The following is an 18,308-nucleotide window of genomic DNA, read 5'->3' as shown; positions in this document are numbered from 1 at the left end:
CATGACCAGCATCCTTGTGAAATCTACAATATTTGCTCTTATCTAGCTTGGTAGGATCAGCCTTCAGGGGCTTAGGCCAACAAACATCTCTATCTTTCTCGATTTCCATCAAGCTCTGGCTTCTAGGATCGTTCAACTTAGCATATTCAGTGAACTTTTGTTCAGGTCCTCCCTTCTTCGGGGTTGAATCTGTGTTTTACTCAGTTCTAGGATACTTGTCCTTAACAATATATTCCAGATCAGTCTTTCGCTTCTTGCCACCAGCAGGCTCGTTATTCACTACCATCTTTCTCATGCTTTCCTCCACTTTGATGTACTTCCCAACCATGTCTTGTAGCTGTAACATGCTTTCAGGGGGGCACTTGGCTAATGACATCTTGAAGAACTCATCCCTAATTCCCTGCTGCAGTGCTATCATAGCTACCTTGTCATCAAGGTCCGGGACTTTCAAAGCTTCCTTGGTGAAACGGTTCAGATAGTCCCTCAAAGACTCTTTGGCTCCCTGCACAATGCTCATGAGGGATACTGAATTTTTCTCATGCACTCTCCCACTGATGAATTGCTTGATAAAAGCTTGACTTAGATCTCTGAAGGACCCAATAAAATTCAGAGAAAAACGGCTATACCATCTTTGAGCCATTCCCGACAGGGTTTGAGGAAAGGTCTGACACTTAATAGCGTCGTTCACGGGCTGCAACAACAGTACATTAAAGAATATTCTGACATGATAAGCTTTTATGGTGGGCATCTTAAACTTCCTTGAGATATGGGCATTCATTATCTCTTCAGTGAATGGTGGAGTGGGATCATCAGGATCTCCTAGGGGCAGAAGATCACTTGGATCATCCCTTGGGACAAAGCCCTTCTTTGCAGCGGACCATCCAGGTCTATGATTGGAGAAGGATTTATCCTCCTTGGAGGTAGTGGGGGCCTTGGGGTCAGGTGTGTCTCCAAGTCGCGCTTCAGTCTTTGGATCTCAGCTCGTGAGCCCTGATTCTCTCCTGCACTTCTTGGGGATTCGTCCCTCAAGTTCTCCTAGGACGCTGATTACCATCAGGCATCGGCTTTTTGCCATCACGCCTCCTTCTTGGAGCCACATCATCATCCGAAAATTCAGAGTCTCTCTCAGTGTAAGGCCCGTAGATTTCTTGATCCTCCGGAATAGGAGCCAAACCACGTATGTAGGGGGCGTCTGCCCTTGCGCTTCACTCCGATTTGCATGTTCACTTCCTCCAACCTCGGGGTATAGAGGCATCCCATAAGGGGGTTAGTGGTCACAACAGTCGAATACTCGTACCCAACGGATCGAGGATTCACAGGTGCATGTAGCTGTTGAAGTTGGGAATTCGTCCCTTGAGGACCCGGGGGATTCGTCCCTTGTGGCTGAGGCTTAGTTTCCCCTATTTGGGTTCCTCCTTGGGTGGCGGCATAGGTCGAATGGGGGGTATCTCCACTACTGATGAAATTGGCAGCATAGGTCGAATGCGGGGGTATCTCCACTACTGATAAAATTTGAGAATCAAGCCAAAAACGTAGTTCTGAATGGAGGGGTGAGACCCTTTATATAGATATTGGATGTCCTTTAATTTGATTAGGGTTAGGAGACTTGATGAATAAGTTTCCGTTTTAAAGTAGACTTTGGAGTCCTAATAAGTAAGAAGCATATTTCTTGTTGGTTTGGCAGCTACTCAATGAAGAATTTTATCCTGTATGGGATATACATAATGAGTTGTTATTTTATCCTATTTATTAATTACGAAATTAATAAATAATCAATATTTTGGGTCTCATTAACTGAGTTTTGTTACTGGATCATCTCGGGTTTAATTAATTTAAAATTAATTATGCTTTTACAGTATTTCCATTTAACCGATTTCAAATTAATACTCACCGATAAATTAAAGTACCTGTATTTTTTGTATTTTTTGTGCTGACTTGGGAACTACAACTGAAATGTATATAAATTGAAACTATTTTATGTGTAATATAACTAAAATTAGGGTCACTTTATTTAGCAAAAGGAAAAAATTAGGGTCACATTAAATAGAAAAAATAATATGGACTACCGCATTCCCTCGTTCGCGAGAAGAAAACACACCATTCACATTTTACATACGATCCTCGTATAAAATGATTTCAAATATCTCACTGCATTATAGCAAGGACTTTCACTTGATGCAGACCTCAACTTATATGCTTTACCACTTGCAGGAAAATAATATTTATAGTTACCTCTCAACTTCTAAAATCTAGTTGTTCAGAATCCAAATTACGCCTATGAAAAATTGACAAAAAATTAACTATATTCTGAGTATATATTGTTGTCAAAAAGATTGAACTAACTTCAAATATAAACAAAATAAAACTATCACACAAATAGAACCAGGGACTGGCAACTCTGCAACTTCCATCTCACTGCTTGGCATCATCACATATTACCCGACCTTGCATTCAAGCAACTGGCTATGGTATCCTTAATATTTGCGTTGCCCCATTGTACACGTAGCTTATTCTAACATCCAAGCCCGGAGAACTAAGCAAATGAATGCATGTACTCCTTTTCGCTGCTACCACGGAAATGCATATAGTCATGAAGTTTAGCTTGGAAGCTACTTACAAAATGAATAATTAATGGTTTCCACAAGAATGCATGATACAGTATTTACATCTAGCCTTTTTTAAGTACCATGTGACCAGACTCGTTCTTTTCAAATAAGTGTTCGATCAACTCATCCCAGGTTTCTCTTGACTTGCTATTGTGGGATGATCCACTCGATGAATCCCCACTTGACATATTTAAATTATCCCCGACTTCCTGCTCTTCAAAGGTTCCGTATCTGGAAGGTGAAAAGGCATGGGGAACAGCCAGTGTTACAGCTCTGCGTAGTGCAGCCTTATACTCTTCGCTATGTTCTCTAGCCAAAGTTTGCTGCCGCTCCATTTTTTGGCTAGGTGGAATCTCCATAATAGGATCTTGCTCTAGCATCATCTGAAACACAAGAGTAAATAAACGAATATATATTATACATCTAAACAAATAATTAGATACTAAACTACATACCTGCAAGCATGGTAGTTATGTGACATTATTGACTAAACCTTTAGAATTATACCACAATAGAATCAGATTCTATTAATACATGTATAACCTCCAGAATAGTTACATTAAGACTGTATACCATCATTTATCTGAAGCCTCGAATAAAAGGTTGATTCATGAAAAAGCTAACTAGATAACAGGTGCTAAGAATAACTAGATAACTGGTAACAACAAAGGATGAGCTAAGGTAATATATACATTGCCTCTGCCAAATCAGGCACTACAATAAGTAAGCACACTAACTTACGTCTAGAGCTCTTTTGGCTTCTCTCTCTATCCAAATAATGGCATGGTCAGAAGTAGCATTACAGGAAAGAACTATGTGTTCAAATCTTCCATCTACAGGTACTGCTGTCCTCACAACTGGGGGGAACCTTCCACATCTACAAACATAAAAAGTGCATAGAACATTCAGTTTACAGACTGATTAACAATCATGCGAAATCTCTTACAACGCTAACATTTATCATCGCCCTTTAAAGTTTGTGCAATTCCCAGATCAATCACTTATTGAACACACACACACACACATTATTTCTTTAAGAAAACAAAGAGTGACAGGCATTATCCTTGCTTTCCAAACTTCTTTTCTTTGTTCTTTTCTGGTTTGTTAGATGATCACGCAAAAAAGACATGCGTTATCTTTAAGTTAGTGACATTCAAACCCTTCATTATACAGAAAAAAATAGTTTCTAAGCGGTTCATATCAAAGAGTCATCCGGAAAGCACAGATTTCTTTTATAAAGACTAGATAGCATGGAAATGAAATTTATACTGAAATTGAGTAAATCATGTAACTGTCTTCTAGAATCAAATTGAAAGTAAACACTCTTTTATGTCAACAAAACTGATTACCAGTAAGATAGTTTTGCACTATGCAGAAACACCATCAACAATATCGGGCAACGCCATTATGAAGGATATGCTACCCAAAATTAGTCTCTCTTCTAACAGATTAGAAGGGAATCAACAGAATATTGATTTAGTGTATCTTAGGTCTATTATGCTTGTTACACTTGAATATACCTAAAGGGCTTTCTCTCAACAATATGATAAAGGCGACCAGGTGCATACAGCCTCCTTGGATCTCTTAACATCTTCTCCTCTGATACACATGTGTCTCTCATGCACCTTAGGCACAGTATGCATGGCAAACTGTCGAAAGGAAAGAAAAGATTCACATTAAGCTTTAGAAATATTCAGGGAATAAACTATAGAAGCATCTATGAACTCGTCAATTTACAAAACTTTCAACTGCAAATGCTTAACTTTATATAAACACTAGATATAAATTCTTTTTGCAAGAAATCTTCCATGATTGAAAGAGTAAATAGCTCAGCAAGATTGGTTTTCATAAATCATTTAAGTCAAACACATTACAAAATATCTTGCCTGACTGTGCAAGAGTATCATGATTCATTAACAGGAGGGTCTAAAAATTGACAAACTCTGATATTTAGTTTACCAAAAAATTGACTTGAATATGTCTTCCAAAGGGGTGGCTGTTCGTGGCAAGAAGTCATCCTGCTTCGAAAGGAAAAGAACTATATCAGAGTACTGACAAAAAAATTGAAATACGATTGCAACTACGTTAGGAAGCATCCAACAATTTTTGCAGGATATGAGACACATTATTCAGTTTAACAAGCACACTTTATTGGAACCAACAGATGTGCCTACTGTACTGCCTAACTTGTAGCACAAAAAGAAAAACAAACAAATTATCTTAAACCATTCATATACTAAAACCTTATCTACTCCAGATGACAATCTTATCATACAAGAAGCTAAAACAGCACTGAATGCTATTTAAACAGTACACCAAAGCCCTACTATCTGCTGGAGCTCTGCGCACCGATTACTGCCAGATTAATTGCAGAAAAAAAAGTTGTACTAAAATTGCCTATAGCCAAAAAAGAATTTATAGTCTCTGAATCTTGAAAATGTAAGGCATGACATAATTACTTCATGGTTGATATTATACAAGAAGATGACAAAAGATAATTTATTACTTTATTAATTGACACATGTTTCTATGATACACATGTAATCCATCAAAATATACTCCCAAAAGAAATTGATTATATTTTTTCAAACTGACGAGTATACATTGTGATGGGAAAAATAAGCTGTCTAACCGATATTATCATGTATAAGAAGTAAAAATAATATCAGGGCTGTAAGAGGATGTGATAGTAGCGCAAGGCAATCGAAAGATACAAAGGTTTGTACCTTTTGAAGTGCATGATATAAAATATTTATATGATTATATCGAGGGTTCACACATAAGTTTATATCGATTCAACAAAAATTAGATTAAGATGCTTAGCAGATCATCCTAGACGGTAGTAATGCAGGATGGAATTTGATGCAGGACAGCTTTGAGAAATGCTGAACATGATAAAAGATGACAACTGGGGTGGATTAACCATATAAAAACCGCTATCCCAAGAATTTTCCAACCGCAGAAGGGAGATAAACTATGGATCACAGCCCATGAAATAGACTCAATTCAATAATTCAATAAAATTCCAATATTTCAACAATAATCAAGTCTAATGACTCAAGGATGCAAGTAAAGTACAAATACTGTTAATAAAACCATAACCAAAACTTAAATGGTCTGAGACCATTGGTCTCCAAGGTCCCCAATATGATTAGTGATCTCCATAGAACTTTTCCCTGATTAAAAAAAACAAAAACTCTCTTTCATCTTTACTTGCATCTTTCATCAGGTAGGGATCAGGGTTGGTGCATAAAGGGAGAACATGTGTAATGGGTAAAATAAATATAATTAGATATGTTTTATGACTTTTAAACAGGAATAATCTCAATGGATTCAGATACACATTTCCACCTACTGAAAAACCATCTTCGATGAGATGAATAAACAACAAACACCAATGTCAACACTACCACTCATTATATTAGCATCCTGCAATTAGATCCTCAAGCCCAAACCTAAGAATATGACAAAAATAACAAAGCAGTAAAATTGTACTAATAGTTTACATAGGAAATACAATGGAGAAGCAACATAACAACTAAGACTATAACAGTAACACACAATGAACAGATGTACTAAAAGATTGAGACTTTAAAACAAAAAGATGAAAAAACTTGCCTGTAGCACAACAGAATTTATAACATCTGAATATCTAACTGCCAAATTAAGCGACATACACCGAGCAGGAGCAATGGCATAGCATCTAACCCTCTTCCTAGATATATTACCCAATCTGTCGAGATTTTGCACTACCACCATAGCCAACAACGCTGCAACACCGGAGCCAAGCGAATGTCCGGTGAAAGTCAAAGTATAATTTGAGTACTTATCCACCAACTCCTTCAAAGTGTCACACTCGGCATCTAAAACCAAACCAGCTGCTTTCAACAGTCCATTATGAACATATCCACCATCAAATTTCCTTTGACCAAGCCTATTATCAAGTAGTACAGCATAATCACCCTCTTTCGCCATATTAAGTCCCCTAATGGCAACAACAATATCGCAATGCTGATGATCAAGATACAAAATATAGGGGGGTGCACGACCCCGAGTATCGGCATAAGTTCTTTTCCTAATCAAGCAATCAGGGTCAATCCCATATCCACCAGGAGGCTCCCAAACAGGATTCCTAAGGTCATCTTCATAAACAGCTAGTATAAATCGACATAATCGAGGCACGGGCTCAAATTCTTGAGCAGTGGCAAGACCCCAAGTCTGACTATCATGGCCTGCAGTGTGAAGACAACGCTTCCATGCCCAACGGGCGCATGCTAGACAATAAACACATTCTAGGAGAGGCAGGCCACATATAATTGACATTTAATCCTCAAAAAAACATTTACTGATCAAAATTAATCTATAAAGAATAAGGAATCAAATTAAAGTATGAATCTTTAAGATGCATAAATATGTGAATTCAAGATTGAAGATGAAAGTGGTGAGTGAGCTTGTGATCAGATTAAAGTTTGAATCTTTAGGGAATATGAGTAAATGGGTATGATTAAAAGAAACGAATTGTAAAGAAAAAACAGAAGAAACAGGTGGGAAGGGATATTCGTATAATCATAGTATTTGGACTACACTACTACCTGATTACAAGACAAGTCAACCCCAAACTTTAACCAACCATGAGAAACTAGAGTTGAAGGGTAGTTGTTATTGTTGTTGTCACAATTAATTTTTAATCTCCGGCAAAATATTACTTGTTCACATTCACAGCATGTATGAGACACTACTGCTAATCTGCTAATATCATATTCTTGGCGACCCTGCGTCATATCATTGTGCGGAGCATCGTCATGACCTCAAATAATTTCCCTGGTTATAAACTTTTCTATACAAATTTAATGAAATTTTTGTAAATACAATAATTTATACAAATTTAATCTTATGTATTTGTATTTGTAAATACTATAATTTCAGGGGAGTTCATCGTCAGGTCATGCTCTAATTGATTTAGACGAAGCTTTCTCTATTTTCTAAAGAGAAATTAACAAAACTACTGTTTTCTTAAAAACAATTACTATTTTACTGTCTTCTGTTTAGAAAATGTTTCTGAAAATATTTATAAAAATATTATTAATAACTAAAAGCAACTTTTTATTTATTTATTTTTTAAAAATAATTAAATTTGTTTTGGTAAAAATGCTGCAATCGATGCAACCCATTTAACCCGATACAAGTTGAATAACTTGTTATGCAATAACTACCAGAGGATGTGATTCAGAGATAAGGGGTGTATTCATTTCAGATTTTAAAAGATTGTTAATAATCTATGGATTTTAAAAGATTTTCATTGATTTCAATTCTTCATGGATTTTGATTGAGTTGATCCAAAATCTTGTAGAGTCTTGCAGATTTTGTGGAGTTTATTAGAAATCCATCAAAATCTCATGTATTTTGAAGAGATTTCAAGATATTAAAAATGTACTGGCAAATCCATCAAAATCTACAACTTTTTTAAATAAAAGAAAATCCATGTACTTTTGAATACCATCAGATTTTGATGGATTTTTTAAAATCCAAATTGAATACCACCAAATTTTGATTGACTTTTTAAAATCTAAATTGGATACATTCAGATTTTAAAAGATTTTTTTCAATCCTTATTGAATACCTTCAGATTTTAAAGGATTATTTAAAATCCAAATTGAATACCCCGTGATTTCTAAAATCTATAAAAATCCTTCAAAATCTCAATTGAATACACCCCCTAAGTCTCTCAACTTCTATTTAACTTTTATAAATTTTAACTCCATTTCTCACAGTTAGAAATGCATATCGGTGGGCCTAGAGATACATAAAAGGTCCTCTTGATCGAGCCGATATTTTACACTTTGACTTTAACCAGGTCAAATCGGGTCGGATTTTTTGAAAATATCAGAGCATGTTTAGGCTCTCGAGGCGGGACTCACCGGACTTTTTTCATTTCAAGTTTTTTTCTGATTTAAATCGAATCGAATTTTATTATAGATTCTAAAAGTTATAGATGTTATCAAATAAATTATTGGAAAAGTTTATGAGTTTGCAGGTAATATTTTATGAAAATACTATTTCATTGAAAATATTTAAATTCGACAAAAAATGAAAATATTTATAAAATAATACATTTTATAAATATTATCCAAATATATACAGTGTACTTACCTATCTACTTTCAAGAATCATATAATAAATTATATAAATAGTATTATTAGTCACAAATATGTAAATATATATGTGTTTAAAGTATTATTTATATTTATAGTAAATGTAAATATATAAACATATAAGAAAATATATTAGAATAATCATATTTTAACCAGATTTTTCCGTGCTTTTAATCGGGCCTAAACCTTGGCTTTTAACCGGGTCGGGCCAGGTTTTGCCTAAAAATATAGGGGTCGTCGAGGCCCTAAGCCCGGGTCCGGCTTTTTCGGGTCGGGTTTTGACCGGATTTTGACCGCATCGAGTCGGGTCAGATTTTCGGGCCCGGGTTTTTGTGCATATCTAGGTGGGCCTGACTTTAACCAGGCCCTGAAAAATTTGGACTTTCGGTCAAACATATAAATTTATATTTTAAACGATGTGTATTTGTATGTTTCAAGTATTTTTTATGCATTAAGTGTAAATATGTATACATATATATGAAAAATTGAATTACATAGTGTTGAAATCGGGTTTTGAACCAGGTCAGGCCGAAACCCGGGCTTTTGAAAAGACCGGGTTTTGTTTGGGTTTTAACTGGACTGAGTCGGGATTTGACTAAAAATATAGGGCTCGTTCAAGGTCGGGTTGGGTTTAAACCAGATCAAGTCACCAAGTCAGGCCAGATTTTTTGTCTCATGTTCAACTCTGCTCATCGTTAAACTTTGTTAAAACTGTTGTGCAAGACATGCCCGTGCTTCAACAAGACTAAGTCAAATTGACAACCCTAAGTAAGTTGTATTGTAATCTTAATTTGTATTTTCTACTTGTAACATTTAAAGTCTGTAAAAATGTCAAAATAGCATACTGAAGTCTTTTTCTGTAAACAGTGTTAAGCCTAAGAATTCTATCTAGAAGAAGATCAAGAAGATCAAGCCTTAGAAGAATTATGAAGAAGTTTGGAGTTGAATAAATCTGTTTTGAGAAAAATATTCTAAGTTAAGATCTCTACAAGTCACAGATTAAGTGTTATAGAGAAGTCACTCAAGAATTCCAAATGACTTATAGAGAACTCAGAAAAGCTACTAGAGAACTCAGAGATATCGACAAGTCAAATTGAAGACATGAAGATTGGAGATATCGACAAGTCAATTCTTCACTAGAGAACTCAGAGTTATCGACAATTCAACATTCATTAGAGAACTCTGAATTATCGATAAGTCAAATTTCACTAGAGAACTCAAAGATATCGACAAGCCAAAGTTCAATAGAGAACTCTGAGTTATCGACAAGTCAAATTTGATTAGAAAACTCTGAGTTATCGACAAGTCAATATATCACTAGAGAACTCAGAGATATCGATAAGTCAAAGTGAAGATATGAAGATTGGAGATCTCGATAAGCCAAATTCTCTTATATAGAATTCAGAGACCTCTACAAGTCAAATCAATTATGGTCTCGATAAGCCAATATACTTATCGAGATGTCAAGATCTCTATATGTCTAACTGGAGATCTCGAGATAAAATCTCAAAGTACAATTTGCAGACCAGTTCAATATCCAAGATTAACAATCAACAAATAATCCAACCAGATGGATTGACAAGTCTACAAAAAGCAGCTTGAAGAGTGTGCAAGATCAAGGGTGAAGATTACTGATAAAGGAAGATCAAAGTTAACACAGTATGCAAAGACATGCTAAGCTAGAAATGGAAGATATGTTTTTCCTGAAATGGAAATGACAAGTGACAGTTTACTAAAGTTAATAGCATGTCTTATTATACACTGTGTAAACTAGCAGTTAACTAAATTATAAAGTTAACGCTGGTCCTTTGTTAGAGGTAACAATTTAGATCAGGAACTCTTGTATTCTATCAAGAAAGAAGCTAAGCTCTTTATCAACAGAGAGCCTAGAAATTTTGTAGCAAAACATTCTTAATTTTAATATAAAATTAAGTGAGTTTGAAAGATCTGTGTTCTTTATTATTGCATGTTTAATTTCTGCATGAACACATTTCACTACAAGATTTGATTTACTTTGTTCACAACCAAAATAGTTCAAGAAAAGCATTAAAACACAAAAACACATTCACTCCCCCCCCTCCGTGTGTAATTCATTACCTAACAAGTGGTATCAGAGCAAAATCTGAAAATAAACAGATTCAAAATCTTGGAAAAATGAATACACAGAAGATTAGTTGTTAGGCACAAAGCATGCGCTAAATAATTCACGCAAGTATACGCGTTCGCAAGTAATATAGAATGATTTCTAGTTCGTTCCCACAGAGACTCTAATTAATTATATTTAATTAACACTTACTCACCAATGTATGATTATTCTTCAATGTCAAGACAATAACAATTAAGATTGGTTAACTAATATTAACTACGAGAATTAAACACTTGAATTAACAATATTAAACACACATGAGATCATAACTTCATTACTACTTCATTCTATAGTTATTGTTATTACCCTTAGCATGTAATGGTGATGATATTAATCGAACAACACGAAACTGATAAACGCCAACTTTTGTTGTACGAATACCATTCTACCAAGCATCCACAATTAAGATAGAAGTTCAATAGGCATCAATTATGTTGAGACCCTATATGTCTACAGAATTTAACAACATAACGATTTAAGCGCAAGTTATTCATTATGATTATACAGGGCAAGTAAAACGGTTAGAGTTACCCACTAATCATGCATACAATACACGAACCTATGCTAGCATGGAAAGTTCTAAATCTCAAGATTCACTGTCGCTTCACAAGAGATTAACAAGTTATCTTACATGTTCGCGACGCACATAAGACGAATCAACACAACCTATGCTAGATATCATACAATCACCACATACCAAGGTATTAAACAATTAACTAAAGAAATCCATAGTAAATCCGCTAGGATCCCATGATCACGATTAGCCCATAATAGAATTCATCATCACCATGGGTTCACATGAAAGCATGATAATAACACAACGATATTAACTAATAAAAATACTTAATAAATAATGAAGTACATCACAAGAGTATTAAGGTTCAAAGCATAATAAAAATAGCATCCACAGTTACAACAAATTAAAAGAATCACAAGATAAACGTATGCTTCCTCTTCTTCGTTGTTGCGTGCTAAAATGGTCTTCTCGATCTTCTTGCCTTCGCTCTCTATATAGAAAACGTCTTCTCATAAGGTTTATATAATAACCCAAAAGAACCAGCGTCAACAGAAGTTCAATCGTACTCGAATTATAAAATCCAGATTCTAATTTTCCGCACACAGGCGGCCGCCTGTATCCTCTACGCGGGCGACTGCTAGCAGGCGGTCGCCTGCTCCCATCAGGCGGGCGACTGCTAGCAGGCGGTCTCCTGCTCCCATCAGGCGGGCGCCTGCAACCTTTCTAGAAAAATCCTTGGTCTGCTTCTATTTTTGCTGATTTCTTCGCTCATCATCCCTAGACTGATCCCATGCACTTCCTTAAGCTTATTTTGATGAAATCCAACTTTCTAAGCAAGTTATACCCTGAAATGCAAAAACACTCGAAAATGTGTCAAATACACAAAAAACCCGAGTTCAAGACACCAATTCAAGTCGTTATGAGTCGCTCTAAGTGGTATAAAATGCCACTTATCATTGGTACATCAAAATTCCTACCTTTGACAAAGCTAACTACACTCTTTGGAAAAAGAAAATATTGCTGTTTATCAGGATGGCCAATCCACTCTATATTCAGGTTCTCAAAAATGGGCCTTTCACTCCTATGGTTAGAGTTGAGGAATCTACAGATGGTGATATGGTTATCCCAGCTCATTATGCTCCAAAAGACCCTTCTGAGTACTCTGAGCCTGAGAAAGAAAATGTTTCCCTGGATAGTGGCTTGCAGCTGATATAGATAGAGTCACTTGATAATGTAATGTACAACAACATTGTCAACTGTGACACTGCTAAACAAATTTGGGAGAGATTTAAATACTTTGTGAAGGAACTCTTGAAATTAGGTCAAACCAAAGAAGGATACTGATTTCACAGTATGAGGGTTTCATGGTCAAGCCAAAAGAAAGTATCACTGATGTGTTTGAAAGGTTTAACAAGCTGATAAATGACTTGCAGTTTCATGATAAATGTTATGAAGCTAAAGAAGTGAACTTAAAGTTTTTGCTCACACTCCCTGACCAATTGGAACAGAAAATTTCAGAAATCAGGGAAGGGAGAGATCTAAGTAGGATAACACTGGAAGTTCTTTATGGAATCGTAAAAACATATGAATTAGAAATGATTCAAAGAAATCATTGAGAGCTGGTCAAGGGCATGTTATGGATGGTTCCCGTGCTCTAATTGTCAAAGATGGCCAGACCTCCAATGATGATACAAGATCCCAAACTCCAGTTGCCTCAACAAGTGAGAAAAGAACAAATGATTCACAAGAACAAGTTATTCTGGAATTGGAAGAAGATGAGTTCTACACCTTGGATGAACTTGATGAGCTTGATTAGTCAATGGCCTATATGGCAAGAAATTTCTCTAACATTAGAGTAAAGAAGCCAAGATTCTTCAAGGGTAAAGGACAATCATTCATCAAAGACAGCAGCTGGAAAGGAAAAGGGAAGTACACATCTGATAGCAAAAATGGTTACAAAACTGGATCTATTGACATATCAAAGATAAGGTGCTTCAACTATGATGAACTAGGCTATTTTGCTACAGAATACAGAAAACCCAAGAAAGCAAAGAAAGACAAAGCTTATCTTGAACTGGAAGCAAAGTATGAAGCTCTTATGAAGAAACAACAAAGCAAAGCTTATATTGAAGAGGGAAAAAGTTAGGATGATTATGATAATGATGAAGATGAGGAAGTTGGAAATTATGCTTTAATGACCTTGGAGCAAGAAGAATTATCCTCATCAAAATCACAGGTACCAACTCTCACCACCATTGATTTAAATGTGAGTCAATATAAGAAAACTGTAGAGAAGATGAGCACATAAATGTTTCACATTCATACAAGTATGGTTGCTTTTAATGAAGAAGTTAGCAGACTGACAAAGATAAATGAGAAGCTTGAAAGTGAGAAACAAGAAGCTGAATTGTTGGTGGTGGAGCTTGAAACTGTAAGACAGGAAAATGCATATCGAAAGAATAAGCTCAAGTGTGCAAGTGAAATTGAAGCAGTGCTAAGGGAGAAGCTGGAAAAGAATGAGGTGAAGTTGAAGTCCTTCAAGAACACATCAGAGTTGGTTGGATAATACCATGAGAAAAAAAAGCCGTATAAATATTGTTATTGGTCTTGATTATGATGCCTTGAGCAGCAAGAAGAAAGATATAGGTGACAAAGGAAAAGCAACAGAAAATGAAAATGTTCCAGCAATGCTGAAAAATGTTGTTTTACCTATGTTCAAGGCATGTGAGGTTGACTTCAGTGAAGAAGAGTTGATTATTAAGCAAGAAATTGCTGATGAAGATATTGAGAAGAAAAATGCAGAACCAACTCAATACTTCAAAGCTGAAGAGAAGTTCATGGACAACCAAGGTTCCAAGACACCTGTCAAAAAAACCAAAACTGAAGATGCAAGAAAGAAGAAGAAAAATAGAAATGAAAAAATTGGGATAAACAAAAGCAACATCTTTGCTTATGTAGATGATGCTCCAAGAAAGAAATGTGAAAAATATGGCTCTATGAATCATCTAACTCACCTTTGTAAAAAGGTTGTTAGCAAGCCAATTGAAGGAGCTTGCAAATACAATGAAGCAGATGCAAAGGATCCCTACTCATTCTGTGACAAGTTTGATTGCATCCCTTGTAACTTAAAAGTGATGAAAAGTTGCCACAGACTGATAGTAGACCTTAAAGAAACAAAAATTGGGTCTACATCAGATAGGGAAAATGCACAGCAATCAATGAATTCTATTTTATCTGAAACTACTCATTCTACTTCTGCTAAATCAGTTAACAAGAAGAAAGTACCAAACACTGCTTGGGTTGCTAAACACACTTAAAACTCATTGTGTGCAGGGAAAAATAAAGAAGGTCATATGGATCATTGACAGTGGATGTTCCAGATATATGACAGGTGATAAAGCCCTGTTATTACAATTTGAGGAGAAGGTTGGCCCTTTAGTGACCTTTGAAGGCAACAGTAAAGGATTCACAATGGGATATGGCAAGATTGTTTCTGGAAATATTGTCATTGATGATGTAGCACTGGTAGCTGGTCTTGAAGTGAATCTTCTCAGTGTTAGTCAATTTGCAGACAAAGGTTTTGAAGTTTTATTCAACAAAGAAGAATGTTTTTTTATCAGCAAGAAAATTGGTGAAGTTGCTCTAAAAGGAGCAAGGAAAGGAAGCTTGTTTGTTGCAGACTTGGACTCAACAAATAAGGATGGAATTTATTGCTTCTACACCAAGGCATCTAAAGAACAAAGTAAGCTATGGCATAAGAAGTTGTCTCACTTGAATTTTAAGGCAATTAACACCTTCGTCAAAAAGGAGTTAGTAAGAGACATGCCTAAACTGGAGTTTGCTCAAGTTGAAGTTTGTGAAGCTTGTCAGAAAGGAAAAATAAAAAGATCAAGTCACAAGTCAAAAACTGTGAATTCTATAAGTGCACCATTGTAACTTATTCACATGGACTTGTTTGGGCCAGTAAATGTCTTATCTATTTCAAGGAACAAATATACACTTGTGATGGTGGATGATTTCTCAAGATACACGTGGGTAGAGTTCATGCACTCCAAAGATGAGAATCCACACATCATAATTGAACACATCAAGAAGATAAAAAACAGGCTGAAGATTATAATTGTGTAAAAAGATTGAGAAGTGATAATGAAACATAATTTAGGAATGCAACATTGAGTGAATTTTGCAAAAACAAAGGCATTGTTCAAGAATTCTCAGCAGCTAGAACACCTCAACAAAATGGAGTAGTTGAAAGGAAGAACAAAACATTAGTTGAAGCTGCTAGAACAATGCTGCAAGATGCCAAGTTGCCAACAAGTTTCTGGGAAGAGGCTGTTAACACTGCATGCTACACTCAAAATAGATATCTCATTAACAAGGCTCATGGTAAATCACCTTACTCAATCATGTCTAAGAGAAAGCCCACTGTAAAGTATCTTCATGTGTTTAGAAGCAAGTGTTATATTTTGAAAGACAACTCTGAATATGTGGGAAAATTTGACTCAAAAGTTTTTGAAGCAATTTTTCTGGGATATTCATTGGAGAGAACTACCTATAAGGTCTATGTGATAGATCAAAAGAAGATTATGGAAAACAAAATTGTGACTTTAATGATGACAAGTGTCCAGGATTGGAATGCCTTGATGAAAATGAAGATGAAGCCCTTGTATTTGAAAACCTCAACATTGATAGTGATTCTGATGGAGAAGAGGAAGTTGATGCACAACAGATGATAAATGAAAAGACTAGTGAAAAGGAAAATCATGGGAATGGAAGCTCATCTCAAACACCTGAATTTGATAGCACAAACTCAGGGGAGAAAGAGAAGAAGGATCTACCAATCATACCAATAATGAAGAAAATGATGAAGGCACAAGTCAACAAACTCACACAAGAAAGTGAGATAGAAGTCACACTAAAGAAGCAATTATTGGTGATCCCACTGCTGATGTGAGAACTAGAAGTGCAACTGCTAATGAGTGCCTACATGCATGATTTCTGTCCCAAGTAGAATCTAAGAAAACTGAAGAAGCTCTAATGGATCCTGATTGGATATCTTCCATGCAGGAAGAGCTGAATCAGTTTGAAAAAAATAAAGTTTGGGAGTTAGTTCCTGCACCAAAGAATAGAAGCATTATTGGAACAAAATGGGTGTTCAGAAACAAGATGGATGAAAATGGTATAGTTACCAGAAACAAGGCAAGGTTGGTTGCAAAAGGCTACTCACAAGAAGAAGGAATTGATTATGATGAAACTTTTGCTCCAGTTGCAAGACTTGAATCAATAAGGATTTATCTAGAATTTGCTGCATATTTAAATTTTAAAGTGTATCAGATGGATGTCAAGAGTGTGTTCCTAAATGGTGAGCTAGAAGAAGAGGTTTATGTGCAATAGCCACCTGACTTTGACGATCCAAAATTTCCAGATTTTATGTACAATCTACTCAAGGCTCTACATGGACTAAAGCAGGCACCTAGAGCTTGGTATGATACATTGTCAGAATTCCTGCTTAAACATGGTTTAACTAGAGGCACTATAGACAAGACTCTCTTCTACAAGAAACATGATGAAAATATGATCCTAGTTCAGATCTATGTGAATGATATCATCTTTGGTTTTATAAATGAAAAGCTTTGCCAAAGGTTCTCCAAGCTTATGCAGAGTGAATATGAAATGAGCATGATGAGGGAATTAAGGTACTTTCTTGGACTTCAAGTCAGTCAAAGAAGTGATGGAATCTTCATCAGCCAAACTAAGTATGTTAAAGATTTATTGAAAAAGTTTGGCATGGTTGATTTTTCACCTACATCTACACCTATGTCTACTGCAACAAAGTTGGATGAAGATAGAAAGGGAAAAAGTGTAGATATGTCAAGCTATAGAGGGATGATTGGATCATTGCTTTACCTAATTGCAAGTAGACCAGACATCATGTTTGCAACATCTCTATGTGCAAGATTTCAAGCCAATCTAAAAGAATCACATTTGATGGCTGTAAAGAGGATTTTCAGATATTTGAAGGGGACTTCAAACTTGGGATTATGGTATCCTAAGGGAACTGGTTTTGAAGCTGTTGGCTACACAGATGCAGATTTTGCTGGATGCAGGATTGACATAAAGAGTACTAGTGGAAGCTGTCAATTTCTTGGTCAAAGAATTGTATCATGGTATAGCAAGAAACAACAATATGTATCAACTTCTATAGCAGAGGCTGAATATATAGCTACAGGAAATTGTTGTGCTCAAGTGCTTTGGATTAGAAATCACCTAATGGATTATGGCCTAGTGTTACACAAAATTCCCATCATGTATGACAATACTAGTGCTATATCTATAGTGGCTAATCCAGTTAATGATTCTAGAACAAAGCATATTGATGTAAGGTACCATTTTATTAGAGAACATGCTAAAAATGGTACCATTGAGCTCATTTTTGTTCCAACAAAAAAACAATTAGCTGATATTTTTACTAAACCTTTGGATGAAGCAACTTTCACTAGACTTGTAGGTGAAATTGGAATGCTTAATTCTTCATCCTAAGGCAAGAACTCAGCTAATGTTTTGCATCAGATTAATTTCTAATAAATCAACTTTTGTTTGATTTAATTAGAAATTAACTGAAATATGAATTATAAATATTTCAGATGTCTCTGCATATTTATTTTTCAAAAATAAAAATTTTAGCTTGGAATTTTTCAAATTCTAAGTAAACTGCTCAGTTGTTAATTTACATCTTTAATATGTAAAATTAACACAAGGTAGAATTAAGTTGATCAAAAGTATATAGAGAACTGAGTTCTCGATAAGTCTAACTGACTTATCGACAAATCATTTTAAGACTTCTTGAGTGAGTTCTCGATAAGTCAATTCACTGACTTCTCGAGTGA

At 35.5% G+C, this 18,308-nt stretch overlaps 1 protein-coding gene across 1 annotated transcript; it reads right to left on the bottom strand.

Annotated features, from left to right (window-relative positions):
- Positions 1–2,285: 2,285 nt before the first annotated feature.
- Positions 2,286–7,406, bottom strand: LOC141720726 (uncharacterized). Its single transcript, XM_074523320.1, has 5 exons — positions 6,225–7,406; positions 4,566–4,624; positions 4,127–4,255; positions 3,348–3,483; positions 2,286–2,989 (listed from the first exon to the last, which is right to left on the bottom strand). The coding sequence occupies exons 1-5, from the start codon at positions 6,927–6,929 to the stop codon at positions 2,669–2,671; spliced, it is 1,350 nt and encodes a 449-aa protein (XP_074379421.1). The 5' UTR covers positions 6,930–7,406; the 3' UTR covers positions 2,286–2,668.
- Positions 7,407–18,308: the final 10,902 nt, after the last annotated feature.

The sequence above is a fragment of the Apium graveolens genome, chromosome 4 (genome assembly GCF_009905375.1).
Source record: "Apium graveolens cultivar Ventura chromosome 4, ASM990537v1, whole genome shotgun sequence".
Taxonomy (NCBI): Eukaryota; Viridiplantae; Streptophyta; class Magnoliopsida; order Apiales; family Apiaceae; genus Apium; species Apium graveolens.
The sequence above is the reverse complement of the archived record's forward strand: the minus strand, read 5'-3'. Positions and strand labels throughout refer to the sequence as shown.

Bases quoted from the DNA above. Each gene is read 5' to 3' on its own strand.
- LOC141720726 (XM_074523320.1), bottom strand. From the start codon at position 6,929: ATGTCAATTATATGTGGCCTGCCTCTCCTAGAATGTGTTTATTGTCTA. The intron at 3,484-4,126 runs GTATATTCAAGT...TTATGTTTGTAG, and splicing joins GTTGAGAGAAAGCCCTTTAG to ATGTGGAAGGTTCCCCCCAG. The intron at 2,990-3,347 runs GTAAGTTAGTGT...CTTGTGTTTCAG, and splicing joins AAGCCAAAAGAGCTCTAGAC to ATGATGCTAGAGCAAGATCC.